Source organism: Lynx canadensis, chromosome F1 (assembly GCF_007474595.2).
Source record: "Lynx canadensis isolate LIC74 chromosome F1, mLynCan4.pri.v2, whole genome shotgun sequence".
In the NCBI taxonomy this organism is placed as follows: Eukaryota; Metazoa; Chordata; class Mammalia; order Carnivora; family Felidae; genus Lynx; species Lynx canadensis.
In genome coordinates, this window is record NC_044319.2 from 59,034,031 (window position 1) to 59,051,112 (window position 17,082).

The 17,082-nt window shown below is 41.3% G+C and overlaps 1 protein-coding gene across 6 annotated transcripts in view; it reads right to left on the reverse strand.

The window, feature by feature from the left end:
• Positions 1–2,443: 2,443 nt before the first annotated feature.
• Positions 2,444–17,082, reverse strand: part of TAF1A (TATA-box binding protein associated factor, RNA polymerase I subunit A) — a 38,580-nt gene continuing 23,941 nt past the window's right edge. For 5 of the 6 annotated variants that reach the window (XM_030302647.1, XM_030302645.1, XM_030302642.1 and 2 more), the window contains 4 exons: positions 15,404–15,470; positions 14,466–14,589; positions 13,012–13,166; positions 9,381–9,644 (listed from right to left, as the gene is read on the reverse strand). In XM_030302647.1, the coding sequence (XP_030158507.1) occupies positions 9,532–9,644; positions 13,012–13,166; positions 14,466–14,589; positions 15,404–15,470 (459 nt within the window). In that variant the 3' untranslated portion in view covers positions 9,381–9,531. Of the gene's footprint in view, positions 2,572–9,380; positions 9,645–13,011; positions 13,167–14,465; positions 14,590–15,403; positions 15,471–17,082 lie in introns of those variants that run through there. The other variant, XM_030302644.1, reaches the window with a different exon arrangement.

A 17,082-nucleotide genomic window follows, 5' to 3' on the forward strand; every position in this document is an offset into this window, starting at 1 on the left:
TTCTGTGTCTCCCTCTCTCTCTGCCCCTCCCCCGTTCATGCTCTGTCTCTGTCTCAAAAATAAATAAAACGTTAAAAAAAAAATTAAAAAAAAAAAACATAATACAGCATCCATGATTCATTGATGACTGTACTGTTTCCATGGGGTTGTTTGCTGAGAGGTTAGATAATGTCACCCTTCTGGAAGCCTTGGGTGGGAGGAGTAAAAAACACATGGACCGATTTCAGCCAGTGGATTCACACACCATGCCTTCTCAGAAATGGGAGGTAACAGTCTGACCCCACGAGGAGTAGGAATGAGTGCATTCTCTCTTTCCACGTGGGACCTGAGAGTACTTCTGGATCTTTTATTGACATTTATGTCTCAGTTTTCCCTTTGCCACAAAAAAAAAAAAAAAAAAAAATACTGAGTTTAAAAGGAATGCCTCCTTCTTGGAAAATAATTTTTTTAAAAAAAATGTTTGAGAGAGAGAGAGAGAGAGAGAGAAAGAGATTATGAGTGGGGGAGGGCCGAGAGAGAGGAGACAGAGAATCCCAAGCAGGCTCTGTACTGTCAGCACAGAGCCCGACTCCGAGGTGGAACTCACGAACTGTGAGGTCATGACCTGAGTTGAAATCAAGAGTTGGACACTTAATCACTGAGCCACCCAGGCGCCCTGGAAAATAATGCTTAATGGCTGTGTTTACAGAATTATAGCACAGTATTAAAAACAAAAAACAAAAAACAGAAAACACAAAAACAAGGTGCTTGGGTGGCTCAGTCAGTTAAGCATCTGACTTCAGCTCAGGTCATGACCTCATAGTTCGTGAGTTCGAGCCCCGCATGACACTCTGTGCTGACAGCATAGAGCCTGCTTGGGATTCTCTCTCTCCCTCTCTCTGCCCCTCCCCTGTTCATGCTCTGTCTCTCTCTGTCTCAAAAATAAATAAACGTTAAAAAAAAAAACAAAAAAAAACAAGAAAACAAAAAACCTTGGACATAATAATTCCTATCTACCCAGGACATGTAAATCCAAATCAGATCTTACTGTTTTGGGCAAAGATGGATTTCAAAATTGACAGGGAGAGATTGGCTAGCAGGTCCCATCAGACACAGTGACAGCACAAATTTCTGATTATTAAAAGATGCAACATTTCAGATGGGACTACATAATATTTTAGACATAATAACATAATACAGGTGATTATATAACTATACAGTTACTAATTTTACCATAGATATTTATCATCACGCACAAAGCATGATACTGAAAGAGAAACATTTAACAGAAAATGGATGCACGAAATAAACTTTTTCAAGGAGTTTATGCTCTGAGAAGAAAGGCTAAAATAAGAGTCCAAATAATCCTAGGCAGATGATATTCAGACAATAAGGAAGGAACAAACGGCCCGTAGGAATCCCAAGGAAGGAGAGGGGGCATCAGACTGGAGTGGCTAAGAAAATCCTAATGAAGATGGAACAGAGTATTCAGATGAAGTCCAGGTGGAGAAGAAGAGAAAACCAAGTTTTGACTGTTAGGTGAGCTTAGGAGAAAAAAATCTAGAACTGCAAGCTGGGACCAGATTGTGTAGCAAAATCACTTTAGCTCCAACCTTGGAGGCAAACAGAACATTTTTAAAAATATTGTTATTCGGTCAGCTAGGGTTGCTGTAACAAAGTATCACAAACTGGGCGGCCTGAACCACAGAAATGTATTGTCTCACACTTCTGAATGCTGGAAGATGAGGTCAAGCTGTCAGCAGGGCTGGTTTTTCTCTGGGCTGTGAATAATTTGTTTACAGGCAATCTTGTATCCTTGGCTCGAGGACACATCACCCCAATTTCTGTCTTTGTGTTCACATGGCATTCTCTGGGTGCATGTCTGTGTCCAAATGTTCCCCTTTTTATGAGGAAACCAGTCATTTTGGATTAGACCCACCCCAACGACCTTATTTTAACTTGATTATCTCTGTAAAGACCCGATCTCCAAACAAGGTCACATTCTGAAGGATTGGGGATTAGGACTTGACCATATCCTTTTGGGGATACACGATTCACCAATAACAGCCACACACACACACACACACACACACACACACACACACACACTTTCATATAGCAAGTGACTTTCTTTTTTTTAAGTTTATTTTTTTAGTAATCTCTACACCCAATGTGAGGCTCAAACTCATGACCCTGAGATCAAGAGTTGCATTTAAAAAAGTCATATTGAGAGGTTCAGGTCTGGTGTTCATTCTAGCATCATATCATGCAACAGAAAAGAAAAAAAAAGAAAAGGAAATGCTCTAGGGGTACCTGGGTGGCTTGGTCGGTTAAGCGTCTGACTCTTGAATTTCGGCTCAGGTCATGATCTCTCTGTGAGTTTGAGCCCTGCATCAGGCTCTGCACTGATGGCACAGAGCCTGCTTGGGATTCTCTCTCTCCCTCTCTCTCTCTACCCCTCTCCCGCTTGTCCCCTCTCTCTCTTAAATAAACTTAAAAAAAAATAGATGTTCTAGCCAGTACCTTCTCATGTAACTTCGTTTTCTCTCGAAGTTTATCTGTCTTCACAGCCACAGCCTAACTGCCTTCTCACTGTATGAAAACGAACAGGTGTGTTGGAGATTAAGGAAAGTATTAATAACTCTTCATTTGTATTATGCATTACAGTTCACAAAGTATTGTCTCCCACTTCATCTCATCTGATCGTCACAAAAATTCTGAGGTAAGCAGGGGAGATACTCTATCACGAACGTATAGACAAGTGAATTAAGTCTCACGAGGTTCCATGAAATACTTAGGGTCCTGCTTTGGGTGAATGGAGAGGATGGCAATAAAATTTAGGTGTTCTGAATTACAGCCCAGATCTTGTTCATTCCTTTAGGATGATGTATCAAAACATGAAAAGTATAGCAATCACTTTAACTTGTTTTCTTCACTTAGAAAAATCTGTGTCAGACGCAGCCTGCCAATTAAGGAGTATATTGACTGAATGAAGATCCAGGCACGTCGATAAGAATGTGTGAATTCTTGGTATAGGCATAATAGGAGGTAATAAACAAACAACGGACAGTGGTGTCTCTCATCGTGGGGCTGACAAGGCGGAAACAAATTCAAGATCTGCCTCTAGGGGCGCCTGGGTGGCTCAGTGGGTTGAGCGTCCGACTTCAGCTCAGGTCATGATCTCACGGTCCGTGGGTTCGAGCCCCGCGTCGGGCTCTGTGCTGACAGCTCAGAGCCTGGAGCCTGCTTCAGATTCTGTGTCTCCCTCTTTCTCTGACCCTCCCCTGTTCGTGCTCTCTCTCTGTCTCAAAAATAAATAAATGTTAAAAAAAAAAAGATCTGCCTCTATTCACTGAGTTAAAGGCTACATCCATATCTCCATGGATCACATACAGACGGGTCTTTGTAGGACTGAATAGGAGTGGACTTTTATCTGGTGCCTGATTGTTTCTTTTGGAGCATGAATCTCGGATGGAGGAAGAGTTTCAAATACATTAATTTTTAAAAAACTAACTTATTCAGAGGATACTAGTCCTAGGATTTGCAAGCCACATCCATCAAGGGTCTGCTTATTTCCTTTTGAAATATTTAAAATATATTCCTTTTTGGGGCACCTGGGTGGCTCAGTTGGTTGAGCGTCTGACTTCGGCTCAGGTCACGATTTCGCGTTCGGTGGGTTTGAGCCCCGTGTCGGGCTCTGTGCTGACAGCTCGGAGCCTGGAGCCTGCTTCAGATTCTGTGTCTCCCTCGCTCTCTGCCCCTTCCCTGCTCATGCTCTGTCTCTCTCTGTCTCTCAAAAATGAATAAACATTAAAAGAAACAACATTTAAAATATATTCCTCTTTATATTTTTATGTATTCTTTTTACTTTAGAGAGGGTGTATGTGGGTGAGAGGGGTAGAGGAAGAGAGAGAATCTTAAGCAGTCTCCATGCTCAGCTCAGAACCTTGATACTATGACCTGAGCCGAAATCAAGAGTTGGACACTGAACCAACTGAGCCACCCAGGTGCCCCTAAAATATAAACATTCTAATGCAATCCAGCAGATAAAGCCTTTGTGCTATAAATATGGATAAATAACTAGACCCCAAAAGGCTACACTTACCCCTTCATTAAAGAATGGTTGGCCTGGTTTTGTGTTCATTTTTTTGGTTTAATTTCCTTTGTTGTTGTTGTTGTTCATAATAATAAATGTTACCACTTATTGAGAAAACCAGTGCACCAAGACTCATGCTAAGCACTTTCTGCCTTTCTCAGATCACCCTGTTTTACAGAATAAACCTGAGGCTCAGTTAGGTGAGGTGCTTGGTTGAATCCAGACTTTCTGACTCCATAAAGCTAGTTGATTTTTTGGTTTTGTTTCTTTTTGGTAATAGTGTCACTGATAAAATTCACATGCCATACAATTCACTTGTTCAAAGTGCACGATTAAATGCTTTTTAGTATATTCGCAGTGAATTCTGCAACCATGATCCCAAAGGAACCCTGTACCCACCCCTCCGGCTATCACTTCCGCCTCATCTTCTCATCCACCCCCCTCTCCTCACCCTAGGCAATCTCTAGTCTACTCTCTCCATTTCTGTAGACTTGCTTACTCTGGACATTTCGTATAAATGGAATCAGATATTGTAGGGTCCTTTCCATTTTTTACAGTAGCCCCAAGTGCACAAAATGGGATAAACCACAACCCGTGGCTCATCATGCAATGTCAATATTAGTCCACGGAGAGCCTGCCACTTAATTAAAAAACTAGACCATTAACAATAATTTACGTCCCTTAATGATGAGCTTTTCCCTCTGCCCTCCCATTCAGAGGTAACCACTCTGCATGGGAGTTTTGTTTATCATTCTCTTGTTTTTCGTTTTGTTTTTTTTTATATATGTAGCTTCATCACAAGCTATATATATTTATAAGCATTTTAGTTTAGTTGCACTTTAGAGTTTGAACTCTATGTAGTCATGAAGTCGTACACAGGGACACGTTTCTTTCACTATGTTACGGGGTCCCCTCTACATTGGTGTATAAATCTACAGTTTATTCATTTTTCCTTGTGCGACTATCACAATTTATCCGCTCTCATGCCACTAAGCATTTGTGGGTTTTTTCTAGTATTCCCAGTCTGTTGGTGCACACGTACCAGCATTTCTCGAGTAAACACTCAAGAATAGTATTGGTAAATGGTATCAAAAAACCCCAACCTATTTCTTGTATTTTATTCCCCATCATCTTAATTTTTGCTAATTGAGTGGGTCTGAACTGGAATTCCACTATGCTCTTGATTTGCATTTCTCGGACTTTGGTGTTTGTGGTCCAAGTTTACCTTCTGTGAAATACTTGTTCATGTGTTTTGTCCATTTTTTTCTATTGGGCCCTTTCTCCTGTTCTTATTGATCTGAATTTATTTTAATCCTGTCAGTTTATGTGTTGCAAATACTTTCTTTTTTTTTAAAGATTTTATTTATTATTTTTTCATTATTTTTAAATAATTTTTTATGTTTATTTATTTTGAGAGAGAGAGAGAGAGAGACAGCACGAGCAAGAGGGCAGAGAGAGAAGGAGAGAGAGAATCCCAAGCAGGCTCCATGCTGTCAGCCCAGAGCCCAGTGCATGGCTCAATCTTGAGAACACCCAAGCAACTGGGCCACACGGGTACCCTTTAACATTTTATTTTTCAGTAATCTCTGCACCCAATGTAGAACTCGAACTCACAACCCCGAGATCAAGAGTCACACGCTCTACCAACTGAGCCACCCAGATGCCCCACAAATCTCTTAACAGACTACATTTAATTTTCTTAAAGGTATCATTTGACAGGCAAAAGGTCCTAATTTTAGTTTAGTTATTTTGTCTGTCATCTAATCTAGATCAACTATATGAGGAACTGTTTCTCAGGCAGTGGACAACAGACAGCACAAGACTGGGATTACCGAAGAAGTGCAACTCATAAACTAAGTTCTACACAGTCTGACTTCTCCACCTTGGAACAACCTCTCCCGAACAGCGCACTGGGCCGGAGTCCCAAGCAAAGCACGGTAGTCCCGCTAAGCCAGTGAGCCGGAGATCAGAGCTGGGGTCAGCTGAGCAAGGAGGGAACTGTGCGGTGGACTGCGTATCCTCAAAAGTGTGTGAAGCCCTTGAGTCTGTGGTTGATGGCTACACTGTCCATAGACTGAAAGATGGGTGTATTTTAGCAGAAAGCATGAACTCAACTATTGCACAATTTCTGTATTTCAGAGGCTTTTAAGAGAAAACAAGACTTTAAATTATCTTTATTTAGTTCCCGTTATCTGCTGTCTAAAATCGTCATGATGGGTGTTCACTTAAGATTTGTTAAGTATTGGGGCGCCTGGGTGGCTGTCAGTTGAGCGTCCGACTTCAGCTCAGGTCACGATCTCACGGTTTGTGAGTTCGAGCCCCGCGTCGGGCTCTGTGCTAACAGCTCGGAGTCTGGAACCTGCTTCAGATTCCGTGTTTCCTTCTCTTTCTGCCCCTCCCCTGCTTGTGCTCTGTCTCTCAAAAACCAAAAATAAATTAAAAAAAATAAAAATAAAAGATTTGCTAAGTATTCATTATTATCCTAGGCATTGGTTATATTTTTCATTCTTCATAGCAATCCACTGAGAGAAATCCTACTATCTCTCAACTACAGGTAAAGAAACTATGAAAGCTCAGTAATTTGTCCAAGAGGTCACAGAACTACCTAATGATAAACCCAGAAGTCAAACCTAAGTCTCCCGAGGCCCCTACCGTGGGCACAGGAGCCCCAAGATACTATTTCCTATGCAACGGGAACACTAGGTCAATAGCTTTCATGAATTTCCATTCAGTTCTACTCAATATTTATTTTTTTAACGTTTATTTATATTTATTTTCGAGGGTAGGGAGGGGTGGAAACAGAAAGAGAGACCATCCCAAGCAGGCTCCGCACTGCCAGCACAGAGCCCTATGCGGGGCTCAAACTCACAAACCGTGAGATCATGACCTGAGCTGGAATCAAGAATCGAACGCTCAACTGACCGAGCCATCCAGGTGCCCCTTCTATTCAATATTTAATGCGCTAGAAATTCTGTTGAGGGTTACCGATAAAAGATTATTAAGTTCAGATAATGTACTATTTAAGAAGGACAGGGACGCCTGGGTGGCTCAGTCGGTTAAACGTCCAACTTTGGCTCAGGTGATGATCTCACAGTTCATGAGTTCAAGCCCCATGTCGGGCTCTGTGCTGACAGCTCAGAGCCTGGAGCCTGCTTCGGATTTTGTGTCCACCACCTCACCTGGCCTCTCCCCTGTTCGCGCTCTGTCTCTCTCTCAAAAATTAACTAAATGTTAATAAAAAAAATGTACAAAGATAACATAACAATGTGATGATTTGAGAAGAGGCTGTGAGGGACCAGTGAGGACACAGAGGGGAGACCGACCTACCAAGCCCGGCAGAGGACAGGCTTTGCTGGAGCTGCTAGGCTCTGGGTTGCGAATCCCCTCTACTCTTTTCCTTGCTGCCTAGCTCAGGGCTCTGCAGGTCACAAACACTGACGGAACTGGGAGGCAGTACACGCAGTACAGATAGAGCGCGTGCTCTCTGGAACCACAGTGGTCAGGTTAGGGTCCTGGTGCCACCATCTATGAGCTGTGACTTTGTGCAAGTCACTTAACCTCTGAGACCCTCCTTCCTTCCTGGGTAAAACAGGAATAACTCATAAGATTGTGGGGACGGTAAGACATCATGTAAAGCCCAAAGTGCTTGATAAATTTTAGCCATTATTATTCATGAAACTGACTATAGTGGACCTAAAAATCACAGTAGATTCACACCGCTCTTACTGCATCGTGCAATATGATCATTGGGTATGAAAACCCTAGCAAGTTAAGCTGTGTGTGGAAACCAAGAACCAAGTCTACTCGTTTCTCTTGCATTCCCACCTCCATTTGCCAGAGATCATGAGAACCCGTAAATCCTACTTAACAGCTTTTGACTAAAGTTTCAGAGAGGAGATGCCCTGACAATCTCGGCCTGAGCTTTGAGACCTTGCCCATGTCATCTGGGCATTTCATTCCTGTAGGGCTGACCTTCCACAGAAGGGTGGGTGGCCAGCCCCCAGCAGTAAAGCTGGTCCTACACATGTGGTCACTTGAACTTGGTTTATGTTGGTCTGTGGGGCACCTACGTGTTTCACATGTATATTATAAGGATGAGTATTTATTGAGTCATCTTACTAAGTATAAAATATTGAACCAAGTTACTGACAAAGGATAATTTGTGCTATTTTCTTGCAGATGGTTTAAATTTTCTTTTTAACTTTTTTTTAATGTTTGTTTTTGTGAGAGAGAGAGAGAGAGAGAGAGAGAGAGAGAGAGAGAGAATGTGGACACACAAGTCGGGGAGGGACAGAGAGAGTGAGACACAGAATCTGATGCAGGCTCCAGGCTCCGGGCTGTCAGCACAGAGCCTGATGCGGTGCTTGAACTCATGAACCATGAGATCATGACCTGAGCTGAAGTCACACACTTAACTGACTGAGCTACCCAGGAGACCCTTGCAGATGGTTTAAAGCCAGTGGGGAAAATGTGAGGTTTGCCATCTAAATACTGGGCTTGTTCTAAAGTTAGTGAGCCTTCACGGAACTCAAATACAAGTTATCTGAACCGTAAATGTGTAAGAGCTGAGACAGTTTCGAAGAAGCACTCGCTCTACCAGTTACCACAATATATTACATAAAGCGCCAGCTCCTGTTCCAGGAACGCTGTTCTTGGCTTCTGAGCCAAGCTTTCCCATTGGGCTGTGTGACCCTGGGATACCATCTCACTGGCAGATTCTTCTCCACTGTCCAGCTGCCTACTGCCACATCCCCGTTTCCAAGAGAAAGGTAAGGGACACAGGAGTCCCAAAGCATGTCTCAGATTGCTGTGCTTGGCAAAACAACAACAGACTAGAGCCCTTTGAAGTCAGGCCAACCCTCTACCCGCTCTGACCCAAATTAGTCTTCTAGAGTCAAAGGTAGCTCTCTTGTCAGAAGGTCACTTACCCCCAAGCCCCCATGTCTTAATACCCCCAAAACAAAGAGAATTCCTTTCCTAAATCCTTCTCTGTTTCCAAAATTCCTCAAGAGAACTCGTGACCAATATATTCCTTATGATGGTAAACCTAATGTGGATCGTTTAGAAACTCCAAGAATAGAAATCCACTTAACAACACTGCAAGTTATGTTTTATTATACAACAGTCAGAAGGAAATTATCTGCAGACAGCAATAACTGCCGTAGACCTGTATTCTCTAATGAAACAAATATATTTCTTATTTGAAGGTTTATTTCTTAATAAATATTATATTTAATGGTACAAAAAAGAAAAATATGCTATTTACAAAGAACAAAAGCAGCAAGGCTGTTTCTTTTTTAGCTATAATTACAATAAAAGAAAATACAGAAATATAGAAAATATAGAAAAATATAAAAATATAAACTACATCATAGATACGCCAATTAAATACATTCAGTAACACCTACCGAGCTACTATTCTGTAGCTACTCATCTTAAATAACTAATATTCAGTATCAGAGTCCTGGATTTACAATACTGTGTTTTTTCACAGATTTCCTTATCCGCCTTATTTTTTTCCTTAAGACTTGATGATCTTGTTTGCAAATATACCGAAAGTATCTACAACCTACAACAAAAAAAACAAACGAAGCAAAATCAACAAAGAGTTTTAATACTTATCAAATTCTTCAAGTATATTTCCACATTTTGAAAATTTTGCTTCAACTCTGGCATACTAACGATTATGAAAATAAGATGGATTTGTATTATCTATACCAAGGTATCCTGAGCACATTCTAAGAGCTATCACCAGTGAAACGCACACTTTCTACATATGAAAACGTTTCTGATTGGTTGCTAATTAAAGCACATACTTTAGCTGGTTCCACCCTGCCTCCCAAGCCCCAGTTAAGGTGATATGCATATTATATATATATTCACATATTAAATGAGACTTCGCCAAAAGCAAATTACTACAAATTCTCTTTCAATGTCAGCTTGTAAAACAGCGGAAGAGGGGTGCCTGGGTGGCGCAGTCGGTTAAGCGTCCGACTTCAACCAGGTCACGATCTCGCGGTCCGGGAGTTCGAGCCCCGCGTCAGGCTCTGGGCTGATGGCTCAGAGCCTGGAGCCTGTTTCCGATTCTGTGTCTCCCTCTCTCTCTGCCCCTCCCCCGTTCATGCTCTGTCTCTCTCTGTCCCAAAAATAAATAAACGTTGAAAAAAAAAAAAATTAAAAAAATAAATAAATAAATAAAACAGCGGAAGAGGCATCTGTAACAATACAAAGGTTCTCTGTAAGAAAACCTCGATGTGAAGGATTAAAATAAACTCCTCACAGGTCAGAAGAGATGAGAACTTAGCCAGCCGTTCTAGCCATCCAGAGAGCAGCTGGATGGTGATGGGGCAGCTCTGACAAAGGTCTTTTCACAGTCTTACAATGCCGTCGGTTCACTGGTCAAGTATTTCAAACATGAATCAAATTTCTATTAAAAAAAACTAGACTGGGTGCGTCTGGATGAACATCTAAATCTTGATTTCAGCTCAGGTCATGATCCCAGGGTTGTGGGATCGAGCTCCACGCTGGGGTGGAGCCTGCTTGGGATTCATTCATTCATTCATTCATTCTTTCTCTTTCTTTTTCTTTCTTTCTTTCTTTCTTTCTTTCTTTCTTTCTTTCTTTCTTTCTTCTTTCTCTCTCTCTCTCTCTCTCTTGTTCTCTCTCCCTCTTTTTCTCTCTCTCTCCCTCTCTCCCTCAGCCCCTCTCCTCGACTCACACTTTCTCTTCAAAAAAATAAATAAAAATGTAAACTGGGTATTTTAAGAGATTTTTTTAGGGGCACCTGGGTGGCGCAGTTGGGTTAAGCGTCTGACTCTTGATCTTGGATCAGGTCATGACCTCACAGTTCATGAGTTCAAGACCCGTGTCAGGCTACGCATTGTCAGTGCAGAGCCTGCTTGGTATTCTCTCTCTCCTCTCTCTCTGCCCCTCCCCGACTCCCTTCCTCTCTCTCTCTCAAAATAAATAAACCTTAAAGAAGAGAATTTTTTTTATATTTGATGAGTGAGACCATAAATCACATAAGAACTAATTTCATTATAGTCTCACCATACATTCATCTTCTCTGGGAAACTGCTAGGATATATACTGTACCTACAGTAACCATTATTCCTGAAATAGTACGCCAGAATTACTAACGTTTTATTAGCTAGAAAGCAGTGCTGTGATGTTAATGTAATAATCTGTATTTCCAAACACATCTACCACTTTAGCAAAAACAAAATACTTTGTACACAGATTTCTGCTTCCATCTAGAATATAGAAAGATAGAAAGAACTCTGATCTCACCCTAGCACAGAGAAAAAGCCAAATAACCTACAAACTCCTTCCTCCACCAGAAGACATATAGTCACAAGGACAAAGGGCCTGGCTTGCCTTACCAGAGCATGGGAGGAAGGGCAGCTACCGGACCCTGCTCTCAGAATGAAGTAAAGGCAGATCGTGACCAGAATTTGAATCCTGTGATAGAATGGGGATAACCAGAGCACGGACAAAACCCAGCTCAACTCCTGAACAGACTGACTCAACCCCCACACTAACACCGGAAAAAAGAAATGTACCCATTTTCAGGCATGATTATGCCTGATAGTCACAGAGCACTTTTGAATTTATAAAGCACTTTGATGTGACGCTCACTTGATGCTTACAACAATCCCGTAGGCAGCATGGTCAGGTGTTAGGAAGCCTACTCAGAGAGAGGGTCCCAAAGGTTAACTGTTTGATCTAAGTGACAGGAAAAGGTGACAGACTAGAAAATCAGTCCAGACTCGGCTCAAACACAGACACCTTTAGATATCTGTACTAGATGCCTCTATGCTCCTAAGGAAGTAGAAATCTCAGTCTGAATCACATTTCTGTTCCTTGGCATCAGTGCGTTAAGAGAGAAATCTTACAATTGTTTTCCTATTTATTTGTCCTTTTCCTCTTAGGAACCAGCATTTCATTAACCCTTGTAATCATCTGAAACACTCACTGAGAATACTAATTCCAAAATAAAACCAACGATCTCACAACCGAGCTGAAGAATTTCCTTAGGATACTCTGAACTCTCTAGCAACAGACTGCTTACTCATGGACACGGGTGACACTCACTTTTTCTCTGACCTACAGTTTCCCTGCTCCATTGGCACCGAGCGCTGAGAGTTTTAACAGCCAGCATGTTCCACGAAGAAAAGATCAATTTCCCTTTCTTTAAGAGGATTTTTATTTTTTTTTTATTTTTTTATTTTTTTAATTTTTTTTTTCAACGTTTATTTATTTTTGGGACAGAGAGAGACAGAGCATGAACGGGGGAGGGGCAGAGAGAGAGGGAGACACAGAATTGGAAACAGGCTCCAGGCTCTGAGCCATCAGCCCAGAGCCCGACGCGGGGCTCGAACTCACGGACCGCGAGATCGTGACCTGGCTGAAGTCGGACGCTTAACCGACTGCGCCACCCAGGCGCCCCTAAGAGGATTTTTAAATAAGTTAATAGGAGGTATACTCTTTTTACGGAAGAAATGTTCCCTCCGAACCAGAACAGATAAGTAAGTATAATGCGGAGCTATTATCAAACAGTAAGGTCAGCAAAGAATCTTTTTCTATTTCTAATACTGTCAAGTGGACAATGTCAGTAAACTTTCTATGCGGTTGTTGTGGAAACAGTCTGCATCCTCTATCTTAATTGGCCCCTAAAGATACGCAAATTATAGCACAAAAAGCAAGCAACGCAATCAACAAGATGACATCAGTTTCCAGTCCACGGACAGTCCTTACAAGCAGATCACCTGGCCCCAACTCAAGGTTCATTTTTCCATTCACCAGTTATCCTCTCCAGCATCTAATGTCCTTGGGCACTGTACCAAGTAAGCTGTGACATGAATGAATGGTCACACTTTGTCATTTCAAAATCGTCCAAAAGCTACGTCTACGTAAGAAGAAAAAAAGCCCCATACCTTTTCCTAACAGTATTCCAGCTACCAAAGCCTTCTCACAAGCCAAAGCTTTATCCTCTTTCCAATCGCTTTTTGCCCAAAAGGAGCTGAAGTGAAAGCTAGGCCACCAGGTTTTCCTGGAGTTCCACTCTTCTTGGACCCAGGGAAGGTGGTTCCTGGAAAAGAAAAATGTCAAAAGAGAAGGTCAGTGATGGAGATGGACCTATAATGGCAGAATATGAACTTAAGAAGAGTCTGTGGAAGGGAGCCTGGGTGGCTCAGTCGGTTAAGTATCTGACTTCAGCTCAGATCATGATCTCATGGCTCGTGGGTTCCAGCCCCGCGTGGGACTCTGCACTGACAGCATGGCACCTTCTTGGGATTCTCTCTCTTTCTCTCTCTCTGCCCTGCCATGACTTGCACGTGCTCTCTCAAAAATAAATAAATAAACACTTTTAAAAAATGACAAGGGCCACTCCTTCTTTTCTCAAAATGGTATTATGATCAGAGGGATAGTTTTAGATATCCAGCTCACAATGGACTTAAACATCTGCTGTATGGATAACTGATGATGATCTTATGAGGCCCTAAAAAGCCCCACAAAAAATTATTGAAAACCAGCTGGGAGAAAAGCAGTTTCCATGTGATCTTACAAGATGATGACACACAGGGGGCACCTGGGTGGCTCAGTCGGTTAAGCGGCCGACTTCGGCCCAGGTCATGATCTCGCGGTCCGTGAGTTCGAGCCCCGCGTCGGGCTCTGTGCTGACAGCTCAGAGCCTGGAGCCTGTTTCCGATTCTGTGTCTCCCTCTCTCTGACCCTCCCCCGTTCATGCTTTGTCTCTCTCTGTCTCAAAAATAAATAAACGTTAAAAAAAAAAAATTAAAAAAAAAAGATGATGACACACAAATCACCAAGAGCTTTACAAACAGCCTGGCGGAGAGTGGGAATGACCCCTTTCTGTCATCATTTCCAACTTGAAAATACGCACATTCTTTAGTACTGCAGTGGTAAGGTACAGTACTTATTTGGACACAATAAAAGAAATATTTTTTTCTTGTAATGTTTATTTGTGAGACAGAGAGAGAGACAGAGCATGAGTGGGGGAGGGGCAGAGAGAGAGGGAGACACAGAATTCAAAGCAGGCTCCAGGCTCTGAGCTGTCAGCACAGAGCCCAATGTGGGACTCGAACCCATGAACCATGAGATCATGACGTGAGCCAAAGTTGGACGCTTAACCGACTGAGCCACCCAGGTGTCCCCATAAAAAAATCTTAATGGAATTTTTGTATGTTTTACCTGTGACCTTATTTCCTTGCTTCTGATGTACCCAGAAGAAACAACTGAAGACACAATTCAAGAAATCAAAAAACACAAGCAAAGAATGATATTTAAACATTGACAGACATCAGCTACAATACTGGGAAATTTTACTGATGCTGAGCCAGTAATAAATACTGCTTCTTTTACTTACCCCATTAAAGTCTGTCTCAGATATTTTGCCAAATATTTCCAAGCAGTTATATTTTTAGTGCATCCAGCAAAATCTAAGACTCCAAATAATACTTCCAGCCCAAGTTTATGGTGGTCTTTTTTTTCTGCAATGGTCACAACAATTAGAGTTTACACAAGATACTGAAGTGCACAAAGCTAAAAATATATATTCAGTTGATAAAATATTACTGAATTGTAAGCCTTCTAGTTTGGTTAACAGTTTAAAATAATTCATTCTGTTCATAGTCTCCTGTGATAAATCTGAAATATTCAATAATTCACTAATTTAGTCTTTGCTAATGAAGTCAGAGTGGTGAGTCTGATTTCTAAATGAGCTATACTTTACTGAGAACATTAAAGCACCTGCCCTATGTAGGCATTTTATATATGTTCTCTTCTAACAGGAGAGGGACTGACACAGTCCCAGTACCTATTGGACTTAAGCTGATTTCCTTCTATGAAGAAGTTATGTTCTGGGCTGCCTGGCTGGCTCAGCTGGTGGACTGCATGACTCTTGATCTCAGGGTTGTGAGGTCAAGCCCTGCGCTGGGCATGGAACCTACTTAAAAAAAAAATGTTCTTTTCTATACCGAGCTGAAATGCAACAGAGATTAAATGAGGTGAATTATATCGAAGCCATTTCTCTTGTGTTAAATATTGCCTCATATTCTACAGCAGGGGTCAGAAAACTTTTCCTAATAAAGGGACAGTAAATATTTAAGCTTTGTGAATGATAGGGTCTATGTCACAACTACACAGCTCTGCTGTTGTAGTGCAAAAGCAGCCACAGACAACACATAAATGCTCCAAAAGAACCTGATTTATAAAAACAGATTAGGGGTGGATTTGGCCCATGGGCCATAGTTTGCTAGTCTACAGCTTATCTGCACATGGAGCTACAAAATAAAAATTATTTACCTGATTTTCTCAGTAATCTATGGAATTCTAACATGAGTTTATGAGATGGTACAATCTGATACAAAATCTGGAAGAAAAGAATAATCTTGTAAATTTTACACGTGATAACAGCATTCCTCAAATTTCAGCTTAGTTTCAAATAAGGTCCTTATTGCCTAATATGCCCTCAGTAAATGAATCAAGGATTTAAAACATGTTTTGCTCTTGTCCAGTTTCAATTTGGGTATAGAAAGGTGTTCTATGTAAAGCTATTTTTAAAAATCCCTGTCAGGGCGCCTGGGTGGCTCAGGTGGTTAAACGTCCAACTTCGGCTCAGGTTATGATTTTGCAGTTCGTGAGTGTGAGCCCTGCATTGGGCTCTGCTGACAGCTCAGAGCCTGGAGGCTGTTTCAGATTCTGTGTCTCCCTCTCTGTCTGCCCCTTCCCCACTCACGCTCTGTCTCTCTCTCTCTCTCTCTCTCTCTCTCTCTCTCTTTCTCTCTCAAAAATAAATACACGTTAGAAATTTTTTTTAATAAAAATTTTTAAAAAATAATAAAAATGCATTTAAAATGGTCTATTCTATGTTATATATATTTTACCATTAAAAGAAATTTTTAAGCAATGTCCTATACAGTAACAACCCCAAACATGAAACAGGGATAAATTTAACAAAATATATACAATAAAAACTATAAAACATTTCATAGGGGAACAAAAGACCTAAATGAATGGAAAGACATATGATGTTCACAATTTGGCAACCTCCATACTGTGAAAATGTAAATTTTCTCAGAATTGATCTATAGATTGAAAATCCCAGCAAGACAATTTCTAGCACTAGACAAGCCGATTTAAAAATGTATATGGAGGGGCGCCTGGGCAGCTCATTTGGTTGAGCATCCGACTCTTGGTCTCGGCTCAGATCATGATCTCACAGTTTGTGGGACTGAGCCCTGTGTTGGGCTCTGCACTGAGGAGCCTGCTTAGGATTCTCTCTCTCTCTCTCTCTCTCTCTCTCTCTCTCCCTCCCTCCCTCCCTCCCTCTCTCTCTCTGCCCCTCCCCTGCTCATGGTATCCCTCTCTCTCTCTCAAAAAAAAAAAAAAAAAAAAAAAAAAAAAAAAAAAAAGCATTAAAAAAATAAAAATAAAAATGTATATGGAAAGGGGAGCCTAGGTGGCTTAGTCAGTTGAGTGTCCGAATCTTGGTTTCAGCTTGTCATGATCCCAGGGTTATGGGATCGAGCCCGTGTTAGGCTCTGTGCTGAGCGTGAAGCCTGCTTGGAATTCTCTCTATCTCTCTATCTCTCTCTCTTCCCCCCCGCCCTCCTTCTCTCTCCAACTCATGCTCTCTCTCTCTAAAGAAACAAAAATAAAATACTTAAAAAAATTAGCTGAAAATCTATCATAGACCTAAACACAAATTTGTACTACTTCTAGAAAAAAGAAAAAAAAACATAGAAGAGAATCTTCATTATCTTGGGCTTGGGAAAGATTTCTTGGACAAAAAGTAGTAACTGTAAAAGAAAAAATGCATAAATTGTACTTCAAAATTAGAGATTTCTGCTCTTCAAAAGACATTATTAAGAAAAAAAAGGCAAGCCACAGATTGGAAGAAAATATTCTCAGTCCATGTTGTGAATCCTATGTCATATGCCTTAGGTAAGAACAGATTATATAAAACTAACAAATCCATGAGA